General features: G+C 33.2%; 1 protein-coding gene across 2 annotated transcripts in view; it reads left to right on the top strand.

The window, feature by feature from the left end:
• Nucleotides 1–17,708, top strand: part of LOC149908761 (ATP-binding cassette subfamily G member 4) — a 44,765-nt gene extending 27,057 nt beyond the window's left edge. For both annotated transcript variants that reach the window (XM_090120339.1, XM_090120338.1), the window contains 10 exons: nucleotides 49–238; nucleotides 797–1,121; nucleotides 4,485–4,626; nucleotides 6,022–6,254; nucleotides 9,758–9,915; nucleotides 10,983–11,151; nucleotides 11,829–11,929; nucleotides 12,566–12,721; nucleotides 15,015–15,200; nucleotides 15,619–17,708. In XM_090120339.1, coding sequence (XP_089976465.1) covers nucleotides 49–238; nucleotides 797–1,121; nucleotides 4,485–4,626; nucleotides 6,022–6,254; nucleotides 9,758–9,915; nucleotides 10,983–11,151; nucleotides 11,829–11,929; nucleotides 12,566–12,721; nucleotides 15,015–15,200; nucleotides 15,619–15,777 — 1,819 coding nt within the window. In that variant the 3' untranslated portion in view covers nucleotides 15,778–17,708. The remainder of the gene's footprint in view (nucleotides 1–48; nucleotides 239–796; nucleotides 1,122–4,484; nucleotides 4,627–6,021; nucleotides 6,255–9,757; nucleotides 9,916–10,982; nucleotides 11,152–11,828; nucleotides 11,930–12,565; nucleotides 12,722–15,014; nucleotides 15,201–15,618) is intronic.
• Nucleotides 17,709–19,508: the final 1,800 nt, after the last annotated feature.

Raw genomic sequence — 19,508 nt, 5'->3', positions numbered from 1 at the left:
TTTTATTTATTTATCAATAAGGCTACAACTCTGCCCTTTGTCCCACAGAACATCAGGCATGGAGGGCAGCATCACAGTGAACGGCATGGAGCGTAACCTGTCCAGCTTCCGCAAGCTCTCCTGCTACATTATGCAAGATAATCAGCTGCATGGAAACCTCACAGTGGAGGAGGCCATGAAGGTGGCCACTTCGCTGAAACTGCCCAGTGCTACGACGCGAGAGGATAAGGAAGAAGTGGTATGTATACATGGCTTTATGACGATAAATAGTTGCAAGGTATATGGAAATGCGTTTGGAAATTGTTCTTGGACATGATATGAACGACAACGTAAAATTAAGAACAGTTAATTTTGAAAAATTCTTTAGAATTTAAGACATTATTTTGGCCTTGACAAATTTCATGCCATGTTCGTTGGATTTCGAGTTCTTACCTTATATATTATTTACATTTCCTATTGATGAAACTTTCCATAACGTTCCATATTTAACCCAAAGAGGCAAATATTATAAACTCTACCAAAATTTTCAATTATAAACAACTAGATTTCCGCCCGCCTCTTCGCCCGCGTTTGCAAAGGAAAACCCGCATAGTTCCCGTTCCCGTGGGATTTCCGGGATAAAAACTATCCTAGGTGTTAATCCAAGTTACCATAAGTTAGTTATATGTGTGCTAAATTTCATTGTAATCGGTTCAGTAGTTTTTACGTGAAAGAGTAACAAACATCCATACATCCATACATCCTTCGCCTTTATAATATATATATTAGACTTTACTAACCACTATTTCCATTCCAGATCCAAGAGATCCTCGAAACGCTCGGTCTCTCTGAACACTTGAAAACTATGACGTCAAACCTTTCCGGAGGTCAAAAGAAACGGCTTTCCATAGCCCTGGAGCTGGTGAACAATCCTCCCATCATGTTCTTCGACGAGCCCACGTCTGGGCTGGACAGTTCCTCCTGTTTTCAGTGTATTTCCTTATTGAAAAACTTGGCAAGAGGTGGTAGGACCATAATATGCACGATACACCAGCCTTCCGCGAGGCTGTTCGAAATGTTCGACCACCTGTACACGCTGGCTGATGGTCAGTGCGTTTATCAAGGCAGCACCGGAAGACTAGGTGAGTGTCGACAGAAATATTTGTCTACTAGCGATCCGCCCCGGCTTCGCCCGTGGTACATATTTCGCAATAAAAGGTATGTTCTTTCTCAGGGTCTAAAGATTGTCTGTGCCAAATTTTATCAAAATCGGTCCAGTAGTTTATGCATGAAAACCATACATACATACATACATACATACAAACCTTTCCTCTTTATAATATTAGTATAGATAGTATAGATGTTAATACTAGAAATTGCCCTGATGTTTTAGATTTTTAAGAGATAATATCCGTTCAGCCATATAATAGCTATAAGTAGTGTTACTAAAATTTATTGTTTATTTGGCTATTCCTATTGAAGATGAAACATATATCAATTCATAATAGACTACAAGCCCGCATATGAAAAAAATATGGGTCAAATGAACCACCACGGGACATATCTAGTACGAAAGAAGAGCAAAAAATAATAAGATTCATCACTATGCCGTCACTTGTAAGCTGTCCAACTGAGTGCAGATGAGAATTGAAAAGTACAGGTAGACTCGGTAAATTTTGGTCATATATTTTTGTACGGCATTCTTAACCATCGATAGATCCATTAAAAATAATAAGAAACCGCTCAGTGCCGTACAAAAATGTTGGTCCACCAAGTCGGAATTTTTATTTAATTTCCGAGAGTTACCGGGGGTAAATTTGGTCATTTGACCATGTACGGCATCTGTGTCATACTATTGCTATACTGCTTTTAATCCATTATTCCGCAACGCCGTACAAAAATCATGGGGACAAGGGGAAAAAATCGAGAGTTGTAATCCCCTCTCTTTCCCCACTCCAGGGGGTCATTTGACACAACACGAAATAAATTTATTTTTAAAGTATTTTATGCATAGATAATATTTTTTCATGTGCCGTACATTTTCGTTGGTTCAAAGGGGAAAAATCTGAAAAAGAAAAAATCCATATAACGAAATGTTTGCTTTATATTTTGATAATAAAATATAAATATACATTAATATTAAGAAGCTCGAGGTGGTTAATTATCACCTTGGAAAGTCGGAGTCAAGTGGAATGGACTCCGTTAAATTGATGAACTAATAAAAAAGCTATGAACGAAAAGATGTGAATTATATGCAATCAGCCCATGAATACAGGTAAAGTCACAAGCAAATGCTAGTAATATATACATATTCAAAATGTACAAGTAAAGCGCTTTCAAATGATACCAAACACGGCATATTTATCTTAACTTTATTTTTTTACTCTGTATGTTTTGTCCGCTAGAGGGCGCCACATTAGATTTTGTGAAACCCCATATAGCCTTTAGCTAGCTGGTCGCTGGTTATCCAGTGAACAATTCAGACGCTTCTAATGATATGTCATTTGTCGAATTCTGTTAAGTAGTTTAGAAGTTACGAGGGAATAGATGAACATACATACATGACCTCTCAAAACCATAACCCTCCTTTTGCTTTGCCGTAGTTGGGTAAAAATATGTTAATGCCGTACTGTATCAAATGGCCATAAAGCACCCTTAAAATTGTAGCTTTCGTCGCTTTCATCAGCCTAAAAGATGTGGTCTGCACAAAAATGTACGGCATCGTTTTTTCCTAATTTATCTATGTTTATACTATTTAAAACAACGAATAAAGTGTAGAAAACTATTATATTTCATTAATCTACGATGTTTAAACTTTAACAAAATTTCTGGTTTTGCATTTCTCTATAACTTTTTTTAGAACGGTTTCTTTTGAACGGCAATACTATACAACAATTGAATTTTACAATATCATGTTAAAAAAAAAGTTCCCGTACAGGGTCAAATGACCTTACAGCTCTTTATATCAAGAATTCGATGAAATTAAGATGATTATTGGTATACATTTAAAAGAACAATTATTTTTTGATGGCATTGCTTTTAATAGTACTTTTGAGTGCTAGATAATGTTTTGGAACCGAAGCCGTACTTAGTCAAATGACCCCCTGGAGTGGGGAAAGAGAGGGAATTGCATCTCTCGATTTTTTCCCCTTGTCCCCATGATTTTTGTACGGCGTTGCGGAATAATGGATTAAAAGCAGTATAGCAATAGTATGACACATATGCCGTACATGGTCAAATGACCAAATTTACCCCCGGTAACTCTCGGAAATTAAATAAAAATTCCGACTTGGTGGACCAACATTTTTGTACGGCACTGAGCGGTTTCTTATTATTTTTAATGGATCTATCGATGGTTAAGAATGCCGTACAAAAATATATGACCAAAATTTACCGAGTCTACCTGTACTTTTCAATTCTCATCTGCACTCAGTTGGACAGCTTACAAGTGACGGCATAGTGATGAATCTTATTATTTTTTGCTCTTCTTTCGTTCTAGATATGACCCCTGGTGGTGCATTTGACCCATATTTTTTTCATATGCGGGCTTGTAGTCTATAATTAAGACCTAACTAATTAAGACCTAAGAAACATATTATGACGTAAATGTCTTATGATAAAACATTTTTAGAGTTAAACCATAGACAAGGATAATAGATAAGGACAAGTTTAAACCTCTGTACTAAAGTTAAACCATGACTTAATAGTCTGGTTTATTTAAGTTCTGTAATAAGACGATCTACAACTTTTATAAAATTATTAACATAACACACGTAAGGTCAATTTAAAAATAAACTTTTCTTCAATTCTCAATGTTTTAATTATAGAATAATTGCAACAATTAATACACTTATTATCATCATGTTATATCGATAATTACTCAACTCGTTTCACAATACATTACCATAAACAATTGTTCTATTGGCCATAATTATTGTATTTATTATATCCTATAAAAAACTTGTACGTTATAAAAAAAAATTAATTTATTTCCTTCCGTAATGTCTTGTCTGTCAGGTCTGTGGTCACTGGTTTGTGTAAAAAAAAATATCATTTATACAAATTAAAAAAAAAAACAAAGATATAAATTGGGAGAAAGAAAACAGCTATTGTTGTTGAATACCAAACACATATTAAAATATCAGTGCATAAAATGCGTAATTTTGTTTGGAATTATTTAACTGGCAATTTAATACAAATATCCGTTATTTGTTTGTTTATTATTTTGACGAATTGTTGCTTACTTGCAAAAGTAAGAGTAATCTGTTATCTCTTTACCGTGAATTAAAAAAAATGTATCCGTCTTTCTATCTATTTGTCTAAAGGGTAACAGAACAATAGTAAAAAGAATAATAAATAGTTGCATTAACGCCCTTATCTCCACTAGACGAGACGGTTTTTAATGAAACTTTCTTTATCACATAGCTATTTAATGAAGGAAACATATTATAGTGATAAAATAATTAAATATTCTTACCATCACTAATTAAACATACATATTTCAGTGGAATGGCTTGGCAGCCTCAGCCTGCAGTGCCCATCGTACCACAACCCGGCGTCGTTCATCATCGAAGTATCGTGCGGAGAGTACGGGGACAACACTAGCAAGCTGGTGCGCGCTATCGACAACGGGAAGAACGATATCAGGTGCGTGTCGATGGTTTGGACGTCACTAGTTACTCTTTAAGTGATGTGGACGCGATAGATAACGGCATGAATGTACCTGAAATATTAATGTTTACTGTAATGTGAATGATAATGTTGTCGACATGTTGGACATCACTAGCGACTCTATAAATGTTTTGAACATCACTTTCTTCTATCACTATGGTTTGGTCAGAATTAAGGTCAGAATATTTTGTCCATGTTTAATTTTTTTCAGAATTTTATTTATTTTTAGATTTGAAAAATGAAAAGCAATAAAATGACATCTAGTAGAAACTTTCATTGTGAAATAAAACACCTCATATATCTTTCTCTGACAGTTTACAATGCGCTTATCAGTTATAATTAGGGATGTAACGATACATGATTTTGCCGATACGATACCGATACCGATATTTGTAGTAATGTATCGGCGATACCGATACCGATACCGATATCGATGGCTTGGTAGAAAAATAAATAGTGAATTATGCATAAAAAGTTACCAACATTTAACAGAGACTCAACTGTTAATCGTATTCTTTTAAATAAAAATGCCAAATCAAAAAACAACAAAACCATTTATTTTAGTATTATTATTTTACAAAGTCAGTTAAACTTTAAGTAATACACATACAATCAGTACCTAATAAAAGTTTACTATTGGTAGTTTTTTCAGAAAACTAAGTGCGCACGCGCGGGCGGCCTTCCGCATCGTTCATTGGGCGCCGTTTTTTGAATTGTTTGGAATCGGTATCGGTTGTTTTATTATCGGCGATACCGATATATCGGCTTGCCGATTAATCGGCCGATATATCGGTATCCGTATCGGTATCGTTACATCCCTAGTTATAATATTGATAACTATGAATATTAAATATTATGTTATAATTTTTATACCTATATGTTTTCTCAAATGAATTGCCAAAAATACTTTAAGTATATTGAACAAATAAAATTTACGGTTCCAAGATGTTTTAAACCTTTTGAAAGAGAGGTGGGTGTTTGTTAAATAAAAACCGTTATTTGTCATATGTCAAAGAATTCTTTAGATACTTATTGGGCGTAGCTATGTGTAAACAGAATTAGACTTTATGCAACGGTAATAGATTTGATTATATAAACCTGAAGTTAGAATAGTAGATTTGCTTTATGATTAATTGTATATCTGTTAAAACGTAACTTGAGATAAGTTGTTCATTGCAATATATCAAAACATTGAAACTCTTCGACTTTTTAAATATCTATTTATATTTTTTAATGTCCGAAAAATGATAAAAAATACCTTATGTTGTTATTTAACAGTTGCACTTACATATTATCTAAATGTAAACTTTTTCTACCGTACGATAAAATATAACAATTTCAATACTTAAAATTATCTCCACTTATTTCCAGAACCGGTATGCCGTTCCCCAAAATGGCGAACTACAACAATTCAAAGGACATGGAGTATTCGCTCAAAACGAATAGGGAATGGAACAAAAACGACGCGTCCCAAATACACGAAAAGTTCGCTGATGTGCCCAACGGGGCCAATGGGGCAAATGGGGCAAACGGGGCAAATGGGGCAAGTAATCTGCAGAATGGACTGCTGCAGTTCGCGGCTAATGAAATTGCTAAGGGCAAAGGTAAGATTGCTTTATGCCTTTATATTGTAAAGTGACGTTTTTATGGCGCGAAAAGTAGAAAAATTTGAAAAAAATTGCATATGAAATGTTTTTCCTCCTACTTCATACAATTTTTTTCGTTACCCGGCAAATAAGATGGATGAAATGATGATAACAATACGTAGTAATCGGTATTGAGGAAATTAGACAGGGTAATACGTAAACTATGGTCCATGCCCCCATGTTAAAAATTTTACTTGTTTGGTATTAAATGAAAATAACTGGTTTATAATTTTATGTAAAGAGAATAATTTTAAATGTATAATAAATTTGCATAAAAGTATAATAATGATTAATTACTCAAGTATTATTCATATTGTGATTTTTTCGACGCAAAACGTTGAAGCAGCGACCGGTCATGACCAAAAAAATTAACTTAAAAATTAACTAAAGAATTATATTCAAATGAGAATATTTTGCAATTAAACATAAAATATTATAATTTAAACATATTTATTACGATTTTTGTGTGTGTATGCGATTAAATAGCAAGAAGGAATGCATCTATTTAGATCATTTAAAACTATTAAATAATACGCTTAAACTCTTGAAATTATTGTAATGTCACCAATCCTTGATTAGTGTACAGAGTGTGAATTGAATCTGTCCATTTAAAGTCGGCCAAGGGTGAGTCTAAAGGTCTAAGGAGTTGATTACATACAAACATACAGGTGAAGCTAATACAAGTTGTTAATAACTTGAATCTGTTGTTATTGACAAACCTACAATAGTAGTTAGCACTGAGAATCGGCTAAGTTCTATTTTTCATACTCCTGAGTGATAAGAATTAGGCAGAACAACGTTTACCCGGTCTAGTAGTGTACAAAAACGTAAATTTTAATAAATTTTGTACTATAAATATCCTTTTTAATTGAAAAAACAAGACCAAACAAAGCAAAAAAGCAGATAACGCTTGTAGTTCACATGGTGGTGATAAAGGGTTCAAAGGTAGCTGATAACTTCCTGTTTGTCACCACTGAACATCTAATGTTTAAAATAAATGTTGAATTTTTAATTGTTATAGTCGTAGTTTAAAATTTGTAGGGTTTTGTAACTAGATTTCCGTAAGGATTTGGTAAAGTACCGTTATTTGGATGAAACGACACTAAAATTATGTTACAATGGTATTTTCAAAGATTTTGTCATCTTCTTCTTATATATAAAAATGAATCGCAAAATGTGTTGGTAAGCGCATAACTCGAGAACGAGTGAACCGATTTCGATAATTCTTTTTTTATTATATTCCTTGAAGTACGAGGATGGTTTTTATGTAGAGAAAACGTAAATATGTACCACGGGCGAAGCCGGGGCGGACCGCTAGTACTTTAATAAAAATAAAAAACAAGACAGTTCGTAGTAGGTACAAAAAAAACATATTACAGACATTAGTTGACAGTTTCATTCGCTACTTTAAAATTAAGACCAGTTTTTTTTTGCAATATTATTTTATGCTTCTACCTAAAAAATAATGTTTTTATTTTTTATTATGTAGTACTCATATAGAGGACAAGTATATGAAATAAAACAAAGAGTATTGTACATGTGTCGTCGAACCTTGACCCGGGTTACTCACGCTACACAAAACTACACGTGAGTTGACATGTTAACGTCACCGTGGAAATTCCTCGACAGTTTTTAGACGTGGTTAGAATTATTTTAAATGGAAATGTCTTGGAAATGTAGTAAAAAATCTAGGGAATATATACGTTTTTGTGAAGACAGTTTTTCATGGACATACAAAAATAAGTTTAATTTAATTTACTTTATTTAGGGCCAATTTTTCAATGCTTGGATAAAACTTATTCGTCGAATAATGTATAAAACTACCATTTAAAAAACGTATTCTAAGAGCGAGCGCGCACGAGCAACTTTGTCTCCGCAACTATTTTGTCTCCGCAACTATTTTGTCTCTCCACCCATGGGCTAGTTTGAAAGTGCGCGCACGTAGCAACGCAACTCCCCATACAAATTGATGGGAGAGACAAAATAGTTGCGGAGACAAAGTTGCTCGTGCGCGCTAGCTCTAATTATTGCCCGTATTTGACAGTTTACGTGACATTTTAATATTATCGTGTAATATTTTATTGGACGGATAAGTTTTATCCAAGCATTGAAAAATCCAGACAAATTGAGACCAATGCTTTTAATAAATACATAAATAAAGAAATAGTACTTGTAAGGTATAAAACAAATTAATCAAGAACTTAACCGATACATAATATATTGAAAACAGTAAACAGTCTTTTCTGCTTCAAACTCAGATATTTTAAATAAATGTAAGATAGAATAAGAACTATTTTACTGTATTTTCTAATTATTTTACAAAATTATTCATAGTTATTATATGTAGTACTAGCTTTCCGCTCGCGGCTTCGCCCGCTTAGTCTTAAACATAATAAATTATATACTAAAACCTTCCTCTTGAATCACTCTATCTATTTAAAAAAAATCGCATCAAAATCCGTTGCGTAGTATTCAAGATTAAAGCATACATAGGTACCTATGTACCTATGTATATGAAATGGAATCTATGGACAGAGAAAGCGACTTTGTTTTATACTATGTAGTGATGTCCTATATTTTGGTTACATAGTTGTGATTGTTGGACCTTCGTATACTATCGATATCGATTATAGCACTAGTTGTATATTTATTGATGATCTAAGCCTGTACGTAATTCGGCCCTTCTATAGATCTGATTTGGCACGAAAACTATCGCGATATTGAATATAAATTATGAAGAAATGTTAATGCTATTTACTCATATGTTTCATTGTAAATCATTTTACATATGTCATTTGTTGCACAATAATTATATTACTATGAAACTGTATATTAGACATACCTACACAAGTTCCCTATACATATTCAAATGATGGTTTTGTACGCATAGACATTTTCTTGTTTAGTTGATCAAGGCCTAGGTATATGAAAATGTTACTTTATATATAAAAACTAGCTTTGCGCCCGCGGCTTCGCAAGCGTTTTCAGAGAAAACCCCGCATAGTTCCCTTTCCCGTGGGATTTCCGGGATAAAACCTATCCTATCTCTCAAGTTGGATCGAACTGCACATGGTGTGCGAATTTTATTATAATCGGTTAAGTGGTTTAGGAGTCCATTGAGGACAAACATTGTGACACGAGATTTATATACCTATATTAAGAAGATAGGTTTATTGACAAGACATACAACTACATTTATTCATAAATACACAGATATAAATATAGAAAGGAAAAACACCCTTAAACTAGTTATATTTTTTTGTATTTGCGCAGTGTGATTAAATGTCGATTAAACTCGTACAAATAGATGTAATTCTGTTCCTCTAGTGACCACAATATAATTGGTTTGGAAAAGAAAGTAAGAAAGAAAATAGCGTTTAGTGTAAAAACTCCCCCTTTCGAATTGTGTTTCAATTGATTTATACACTAAAATTAACCAAGTATGTATTTCAAATTTCTAGCGGAACCTCTAGTAGTACAAATGGACTCGGAAAAACAAGACAACGCAGAAGTAGCTCTTCTGGGCACGGACGGATCTCCTCGACGGTACGCCACGTCTGAGTTCAAACAGTTTTGGGTGGTGCTGAAAAGGACATTGCTGTTCAGTAGACGTGATTGGGTGAGATTATTTATTTATTTAACTACTAGCTTTCCACCCGCGGCTTCGCCCGCGTTTTCAAAGAAAAACCCGCATAGTTCCCTTTCCCGTGGGATTTCCGTGATAAAACCTATCCTATGTGTTATTCTGATGTATAAGCTATATTGTGGTAAAGTTTCATTCAAATCCATTCAGTAGTTTTTACGTGAAACTTTCACGGTGAAAGAGTAACATACATCCATACATCCATACTTACAAAATTTCGCCTTTATAATAGTTAGTTTAGGATTTATTATTTATTATAACACACCATTCAACATTAAAATGTATAAAACTAGCTTTCCGCCCGCGACTTCGCCTGCGTAGTAAGGTAGCCCCGCATAGTTACCATTCCTCTGGGATACATTTAGCTTTAACATATATTAAACTAGCTTAAATTTTCATTAAAATATATAAGAGTGGTCTTTGCATTGACGCGGTCTCATATTTAATACCTTTTTTAATTCATAAAAACAATGCTAATTTGAATAAACGACAAACAAGTTTTGGTTATAGTGAGCTTGACGATTGATTTAGAGCGGTTTAAATTATAATTTATTAACTTGCACACAACATCTATTTTTGTGTATGCTTCATAATGTTTATAATAAAAATTTACATGTAAGAATTAATTAGTTTACATCACGCTCGTTGTAAATAGTTTGCGATAAATACATTATATCGAACAAAATGTTTGTAGTTTTTCAGTATAGGTAAATTAGAGCTAATACATTTGTCCGTTGACAATACTAGGCTATATGTTTATTCTTTCTATTAATAGGATAATATTAAATTATGTAATATAACAACAGCGATAAGGCAGCTTGTAAATCTAAAATATGCCTCATTATACAAAGTGACTTGAGTGAATATCAATTTTCGAAGTGATGAAAAGGAATCGTGGATAGAATGCGTGTGTGTCACGGTTGTTGATAAAATGAAATAAAATTCAATGGGCTACTAGATATTGCATAGATAGTTGTTCCATATTAACTATCAAGTTAACACAAAAAATATGTATTTAATATTCGTTTATATTATGTTCACAGACGCTCATGTATCTACGTCTTTTCGCTCATATCTTGGTCGGTTTTCTAATCGGCGCGCTATACTACGACATCGGCAATGACGGCTCCAAAGTGCTATCGAACCTCGGCTTCCTGTTCTTCAACATGCTTTTCTTGATGTACACATCTATGACAATCACTATATTGAGCTGTGAGTATGAATGAATATCGATTTTAAGTGGTGTCAATAGGGTTTATTGTTGCATGCAAGTTGTAATTTATCGTAATATCGCCCTTAAGTAGTCAAGGTAGAGTTTATTATTGCTTGAAACACATCTATGACGATCACTATATTGAGCTGTGAGTATTATTTGTTTAGTGAAATTAGACTTTAAGTCGTGTAGGTAGTGTTGATTATTGCATGGATCAGATATATGCCGATCACTATATTGAGCTGTGAGTATGAAAATGAACTTTAAGTGGTTTGGGTAGAGTTGATTATTGCATGAAAGCTGTAAATTTTGGTAAAATCGACTTTAAATAGTGTAGGTAGAGTTTATTATTGCTTGCAAATTGCAACTTTTGGTAATATCGACTTTAAGTAGTCAAGGCAGAGTCTATTATTGCATGGAAGTTGTAATTTTTAGTAAAATTGACTTTAAGTTGTGAAGATAGAGTTTAATATTGTATTTGTAACAAATGGTTTCATATAAAAATGTCTTTGACATTAAAAAATTATATACACGTAAAGAAACATGCAATGAATGAAGAATTAACAACAATCAACTGAAGTTTTGTTAAAGTTTTGCAAATGAAATAATTGAAAAAATATATTTTACAAAATAAATATTTTATAGAAAACATTATAAATGTGCTCTTCCATTTCAGTCCCGCTGGAAATGCCGGTGCTTATAAAAGAACACTTTAATCGATGGTATTCGCTGCGGTCCTACTACTTGGCTATCACTGTTTCTGATCTACCGTTCCAGGTAAGTTATTTATAAAAATGATATGCTCCTTACAGGGATTCCGGCCAGACGCGGTCCGAAGGGATCACAGGGGACGTGATCAAAATCGTATTTGTCAAATTGAAAAATGTTCTTAAATTTTACACAAAAAAAATCTGCCCTTAATACGAGACGATAATCAGCAGAACACTGGTTTTTTTGTTATTATAATGTGCGCAATTGTGTATGCAATAGGTCTAATTTACCGACTCAAAATATTTTATTAATATTGCCCTTCTAAAATTTCCGGTTGCGACCGCGCCTGTGTTTGCCATGTGGTAAACTATGCACAATATAACTTATCATAATATTATGTTGATTACGTAAAAAGTAATCAAACAGTCTCATAAAATCTCGATTTTTTTATTATTAAGCTATTGCATAGCTTCTATCGCGGGCCTTGAGCGCGGGGACCGAATCCAGAAATTGCGTAACGAAAAACCTCACGCTCCCCACTCCGACGTACACGGAGGTGTGGCTTGAAGGCATAGCATGCAATAGCTTTACCGCGGCAGTCCCCGAGTGCCACACGTCTTTTTTTATCTATTAGGTATAGGTATTTTGTGACATGTGTATGTCACATAAGCATTATTAATATAAATTAATTTCCCCACACAGGCGATATTCTGCATAATCTACGTGGTGATAGTGTACCTGCTGACGTCACAGCCGCTCGAATGGTTCCGCTTCTCAATGTTCCTGTCGTCGTGTCTGCTGATCTCCTTCGTGGCGCAGAGCGTAGGACTAGTGGTGGGAGCCGCTATGAATGTGCAGGTTAGTGATTTATTTATTTATTTTGAAAACTACACAGCTTACAGTTTGACTTACTCTACTTATATCTATGATACAATACGCCAATTACGAGTTTTACAATTATTATCAATTATGTATAGTACGACATAAAAGAGATGAAATTAATTATTTTGGAACTAATTCGTTTTTCATTACCTGGCAACCCTGAATTGGCAATGTAGCTGTCAAGTTGAATAAAAATTTGTTGTTTTTTTCGTGAAGTGGAGAATTATTGAGATAAAATTGTTATTTAGAACAAGAAATTTAAATAAAAAAGGAGACATCATGAAAAAGGTTAAACGTAGCGGTGTCCGTGATGTGGTGTATAAAGTTTTTATTCGGTGTTTGTCCGAATTTCAAGCTGGAAATTTATTGACTGATTTGGAAAACGTTTACAAACGTACAGCAGAATATACCGGTGAGATTCCATTTATTTTTGCTCAGTACTACGTAAAATAGAATATTCCATTAGTAACGAGTGTTTAATGTATGTATGTATGGCGATTATTACGTTTTCGCAATTTAATTTGAGGTTATTTGTATGTAAACAAAAACTAGTTTTTATAGTGCGACCAGCACAATTTGAGTCAAGAAGTTATATCCAATCCAACCAGCCTCAAATAAAGTACCTAGTTTAGATTTTACTACATAGTATAGTGATAACTGTTTTCATACAGCTATCTATCTATTAATCAATCAAACCATAAGAAAAAAAATCATATTTACTGTATCATATTTACAGATACTGAAGATGCCCCGTACCCTCTTGCCAGTACTTCGAAACAGAGTGATGATCAGTCCTTTGAAGGAGTAGAATATTTAGATTTTGATGAATTATATTAATGTACAAAATTTATCTACAAAAAAAAAAAAATAAAAATATGTGGTTTTCAAATCGCCTTGTTTTTTTCTACCCGACGGACCCAGAAAGAGGGTAATGTATTTGAGCTGCATGTATGCTTGTTTGTTTGTATGTTTGATTCTATGTGTGCCTCTGCAGTCTAAACACTTGACCGATTTTTATAAAATAACTAATTCCAAATACATTTAAGTAAAATTTGACCTAGGTAGGTCAATTAAAATACTAATGTATTTTTGTCTTAAATTACACTATTGCTACAATGAAACAATTATAACGGTTTAAATCGCGGTATTTATTTTAGATTATATTATATAGATTTTTGGATTTTTATTCTATAGTATCAAGATCGCTTGCGTCGCAGTATCAGTGTTGCTATATGAGCGACGGTGGCGCCCTCATTTATTTTCATCTCTTTTGTGTCGCACTGTATATGTATATTTAAAACAGTAACTTATTAAAGAGTGGTGAGTTGTGTGTGTGGGTGAGTGCGTGCGTGCGTTTGGGTATGTTTGTGTGTATATATGTGTGCGTGTACATGATTAAAGTGTGTTAGGTACGTTAGATAATATTTTAATTTATTACATAAACGAGATAAAACATATTTTTTGTATTAAGCTATTGCATAGCTCTTCTATCGCGGGCCTTGAGCGCGGGGACCGAATCGAGAAATTCCGTAACGAAAAAACCTTACGCTCCCCACTCCGACGGGCACGGAGGTGTGGCTTGAAGGCATAGCATGCAATAGCTTTACCGCGGCAGTCCCCGAGTGCCACACGTTTTTCACTCTACCTATTATAAAAACCTCACCGTAACACGACCATTTTTTATTGCTTTACTTCATACATAAATTGCTACTAAACCAGAGACATTTTTTTTTGTCATTTATCTCCATTCCAATTGCCAAAAAACTTAAACCGTGACATTTTTTTCGTTGTTTATTTTATTTATTAAACATTTGATTGTGCAAGAAAACAAGTACATAAACCTAGCAATATGACATTAAATAAAAGCACAAAGAGCGGCCTTATCACTGCAGTGATCTCTGCTAGGCAACCACGCAACATTATTTTTGTTCTTTTTAAATTTTGCTTCACACTAGAATTTTATTTAATTATAATAATATTGGCTGACTGGTTGGCTTGGTTGGTAGTGGCCCTGCCTTCCAAGCCAGAGGTCGTGGGTTCGATTCCCACCCGGGGCAAATATTTGTGTGATGAACATAGATGTTTTCTCTGTGTCTGGGTGTTAATTATTATCTATATAAGTATTTATTTAAAAATTATATATGTATGTTTATCAGCCATCTGGTTTCCATAACACAAGCGAAAGCTTAGTATGGGATCAGATTGTGCCGTGTGTGAAAATTGTCCTGAAATATTTATTTATTTTATTTAATATCTTGTTCCCCCACAGAACGGCGTGTTCCTAGCGCCAGTGATGTCGGTGCCGTTCCTCTTGTTCAGCGGTTTCTTCGTGTCGTTCAACGCGATCCCGGTATACTTGCGGTGGATCACGTATATATCGTACATTCGGTACGGGTTCGAAGGCACGGCGCTCGCTACATACTCGTTCAATAGGACTAATTTGGCGTGCCATCAGGTATGGTTAAAAGATTATTATTATATTAATTGGTAATATAAATAGGTAAGGCAATAGGTAAATGAAAAGGCTTTCTATCCGTAGCCAAAACAAAGCAAGTTGCAACCCGTCTGCAAAGCGGTGCATGGATATATGCATCACTATTTTTATTTAATTTAATAAAACAAATGGTTTCACGCAATTTTTCAGTATTATGCCAATAAATTATATGATTTTTGCAGAATTGAAAGATGGCCTCTCCGCTATATGATTTTGCTCAACTAATCTATAACAAAATATATTTCCAAATGCTGTCAATTTATCCATCCACTACCTTTCCATTTTAAAATTGATCAAAAAACATTAACAAAATATGTTGTCACTATTGTTACACTGTAGCTATAAATTATTTATTCACCAACAAAAATTATGTTTTCAGAGCTACTGCCACTTCAAGAAGCCCGAAATAACGTTAGAAGAACTAGACATGACTGACGCTGACTTCACACTGGACATCGCCGCACTATGCCTTATATTCCTGCTCTTGCGTATATCTGCGTTCCTCTTCCTCCGCTGGAAACTCAGGTCCACTAGATAGAGATAGATATACTTGCTAGTGTAGTAGTAGCGGGATAGATATGAAGTTAGCTGTATATTGATTGTAGATAGTATATTGAGTGGATTAGCAGTCCGTATAGTGACGTTTTGTATTTGACGTGTGTTTTGGCACTAAGTGTTAGTGTCAAAGTGCACTGTTAACGTTTTGACACTAAGTTATTAGTGTCAAAGTGTGCAAATTTAATGTTGTTGGACGACTTATGATGTTTAGTGTCAAAATTGTATGACAAATGTGTAAAAACGTGCGTCAATAAAAAAATATTAACAAGCGCTCAAATTAAAAAAAAATAACTATTGTTAAGGTTATTTTTGAACTCTTATGGCGTGCTTAATATTGACGTATACGAAAAATATACAAAAATATAAAATATATTGAACTTTACAAATATTGTAGGCGTAAAGTGTCGCCAAAGTGACTAAGGTCAGGTGGCGATAGTTGATATTGTGATAAAAATGGATTCCAATGTGATCAAGAGAACAATGTTAGTTATTTCTTTGGATTTTAACGTAATAATAATTATATAAGTAATATTATATTTTAACAAGTAATCTTCGGTGTTATGCTCAATGTATTTTTTTGCATTTTATGAAAACTATTTCGTTTTTGGTAAAGCAGTTTCGAATCATGACAATATTTTTTTACAATAAAGTGCCTTATTTATATGACGTAACTGTAATGGTGGCTAAAATTTATTATAAGTGTTTTTTTTTATTTGCTTAGTGGCCTTTGTCGTTGAAACACGAATTTATTATGGTAAATTTATTATAAATATTACTTTTTTAGTTACACATGAAAGCAAGATGAAGTATATTTATTAAGATCTGAAGGTCACGATTTATAAGCTAATTCCAAAAACATTCGCTACGTTATTTTACGTAGATAAATATTATGTAGAAAGTTGAGAAATGTTTATTCTAACTTATGACAATTATAACGTTATTTTAATTTATCACACTTGGTTTTGACCGTTTGAAATATTTATATCTGACTGAAATATACCTTCCCTTGCTAATAAATGTTAGAAATTTCTATACATATCTTTTAAATGATCTATTATAATATCTTTTTTAAAAATATTTGTACAAAATTAAAAGTTTATACAATCAGACAGGAAGTGTATTTCTGCTTAATTAATTGTTTATTTATATTCTATATAAAAAGGTCTTATGAATTAAAAATTAGAGTTTATATACATTTAAAAAATATTACAAACGGTTGAGACGTGTATCTAATTGCTCATTATTCATATATCTTGCCTCCAACTTGCCTCTGGTTGTACCAAAGGGCGGTAACGTGTGATGGTTATGCGATTTAAAATGCGGGTAGTTTGAAATTTTTAAATTTTATCAAAATAATTGTGATTTTCCTCCGAATTCTTGAAGTATACGTAACTTGACATGTTTTTTACACTCCGGTTTCTATAACAACTGTTTAATACTTTTCAATAACCGATTATTGTGATGAAATGAATTGACGACTTTTTAGACTCATTGGACTATAGTTTAAACTTTAAATATACAATACTTAACAAGGGTTTAAGTGAAACAGTTGTTTAACATAAACGTCGTTCAGAAATCGGATTTAAGGTTTACAATTTCGATTTAAGAATTAGCTTTGAGAATTCAACTAGTGTCTGTGTCAAAAATTTAATGTAGTTGAAATATATGTGATGTTGTATAAAGAAATATAAATTATAAAAAGCATTTTATAACTTGACGGTTTTATTAAGTACCTAATATAACATAACCATTTGCATGGGGGTAATTAAGTATAAGTAAAACTTAATTAGGGATCACGGTTATATTTAAAGTGTACTTAGTTAAGTAAATGTGTAGATTACGGTCCAATAATGTTATGGTTAAAGTATGTATGTTATTTTATATATTTTTTTAATAAATGGTTATAATAAAGCTTGTGGTTTTTTTTGAGGTTATTTTAAGTTTAGGAAATTGATTAATTTTTTATTTCGTAAGAAACAGAAAGAGATAAACACTGATTATATTAATTTATGTCAATTTTTGAAGTGAAACTTCGTCAGGCGCATTACAATACCGTCACGTCATGGACTGAGCGACGATTTTGGTGTATTTGAATCTCGCCAAAGAAGTTTCACTTCTGACACGTGTGCTCGGCACACACGCTCTTTTTTCTTTAAACTGCTTTTCTAAAACTAGCTTATCTTATATATAAAATTCTCGTGTCACAATGTTAGTCTGCCTCCGAAACGGGTGGACCGATTCTCATGAAATTTTCTGTGCATATCGGGTAAGTCTGAGAATCGGCCAACATCTATTGCACGCCTCATAAGCGAAGCGTTGAGGTGGGTACTACTGTCACTTCGCGCAAAACATCTGATTTTTCAAACTTAAAATGTCTTTATGTACATACATTGCACTTGTAAGATAATACATACACACACATATTAAGAAAAAACACTATTTTTAACATTCATGATATTTTTGATGTCATTTTTGTTATTTAAACTAGTTAAAAAACAGTTTAAAAAAGTTCTGGCTTGGACGTCCGTGTGTCTGTATGTGCGGAGGATTTTCTTGTTAACACGGTAGCGACCGAAATACTTTACTAATCGAGTCTTTTTTTTTTCTCTTACGCTTGAGTATGCTCAGGAATAGAACCCTTTCATTTTTCAGGGTCTGATTCGATGTGGTTTAATTGTTATTAAATAAACAAAAATAATAATTAATAAATAATTATTAAAAAAAAATATGAGGCGTGCACTTTTGGATTTTCCAAACTTTTTTTTTCATATGTACCACGGGCGAAGCCGGGGCGGGCCGCTAGTATTATATATAAACTCAAGGTCTAAGCAAAAATCCAATGCACATTTTACTTAAAGAATACACCTGAATAAATTCTACATTATGGGAAATGTCGAACAAGAACGTCTACAATAATATTCTTATTCTCTACAATAATATATACATATAGCATGCTTACGCCCATAACTTCTTTTGTGTTATTTTTCAACCGACTAAAATAAAAGGAGAAGGTTCTCAATTCGACTTTTATTTTTGGGTTTTCAGTTGTTACCTCAGACTGGGTGAACCGATTTTTATGATTCTTAAATTTGGTGCCTTCCGGTTGGTCACATTTAAATTTTGTCTAGTTCTGACAATTTGAGTGCGGTGTAGATTTTTGTTAAAAAAATGGGTTTGCTGGCAACCTTTACTTTATTGAAATGAAACTTTATATTTTATAATATTACATTAACCAGTTAGAATCATCTTCACAGATAAGTTCAACAAACGAATAAAAAATAATAATACGTAATTTATAGTGCACTAATTACATATTATTTTTTATTCGTTTGTTAGTACCTATGCAATGCTGTCATACATAAATATTATGTTGTTTACAATAGAAACTGTAATTAGACTTTACCAAGACACTACCTTTTTCTGCATAGATCAAAAGCTCAAGTGAGTAACATACTCATCAATGTAATTAACTTACATTTTTTATATAATAAGAGGAATTGCATACATCATTTTAAATAAAAATTATAAAACATCAATAAGATATATCTTAACTGAAGAAATAAATCAATAAAAGTAAGACATTAAAAATATTTTTTATTATTAACTACGTGAAACCGCAAAACGCAGCTACGTTCACGAATTATGGTCGATAGAGACCTGCACTTCCGCAAGTACGCGCGTAGGTGCGTTATCATATAACGTGATATGTGC

The sequence above is a fragment of the Colias eurytheme genome, chromosome 4 (genome assembly GCF_061535395.1).
Source record: "Colias eurytheme isolate Ceu_HAF_F1 chromosome 4, ilColEury1 Martin Lab GWU primary, whole genome shotgun sequence".
NCBI classification, from domain to species: domain Eukaryota; kingdom Metazoa; phylum Arthropoda; class Insecta; order Lepidoptera; family Pieridae; genus Colias; species Colias eurytheme.
Note: the sequence above shows the minus strand (reverse complement) of the source record. Positions and strands in the feature narration are given on the sequence as shown.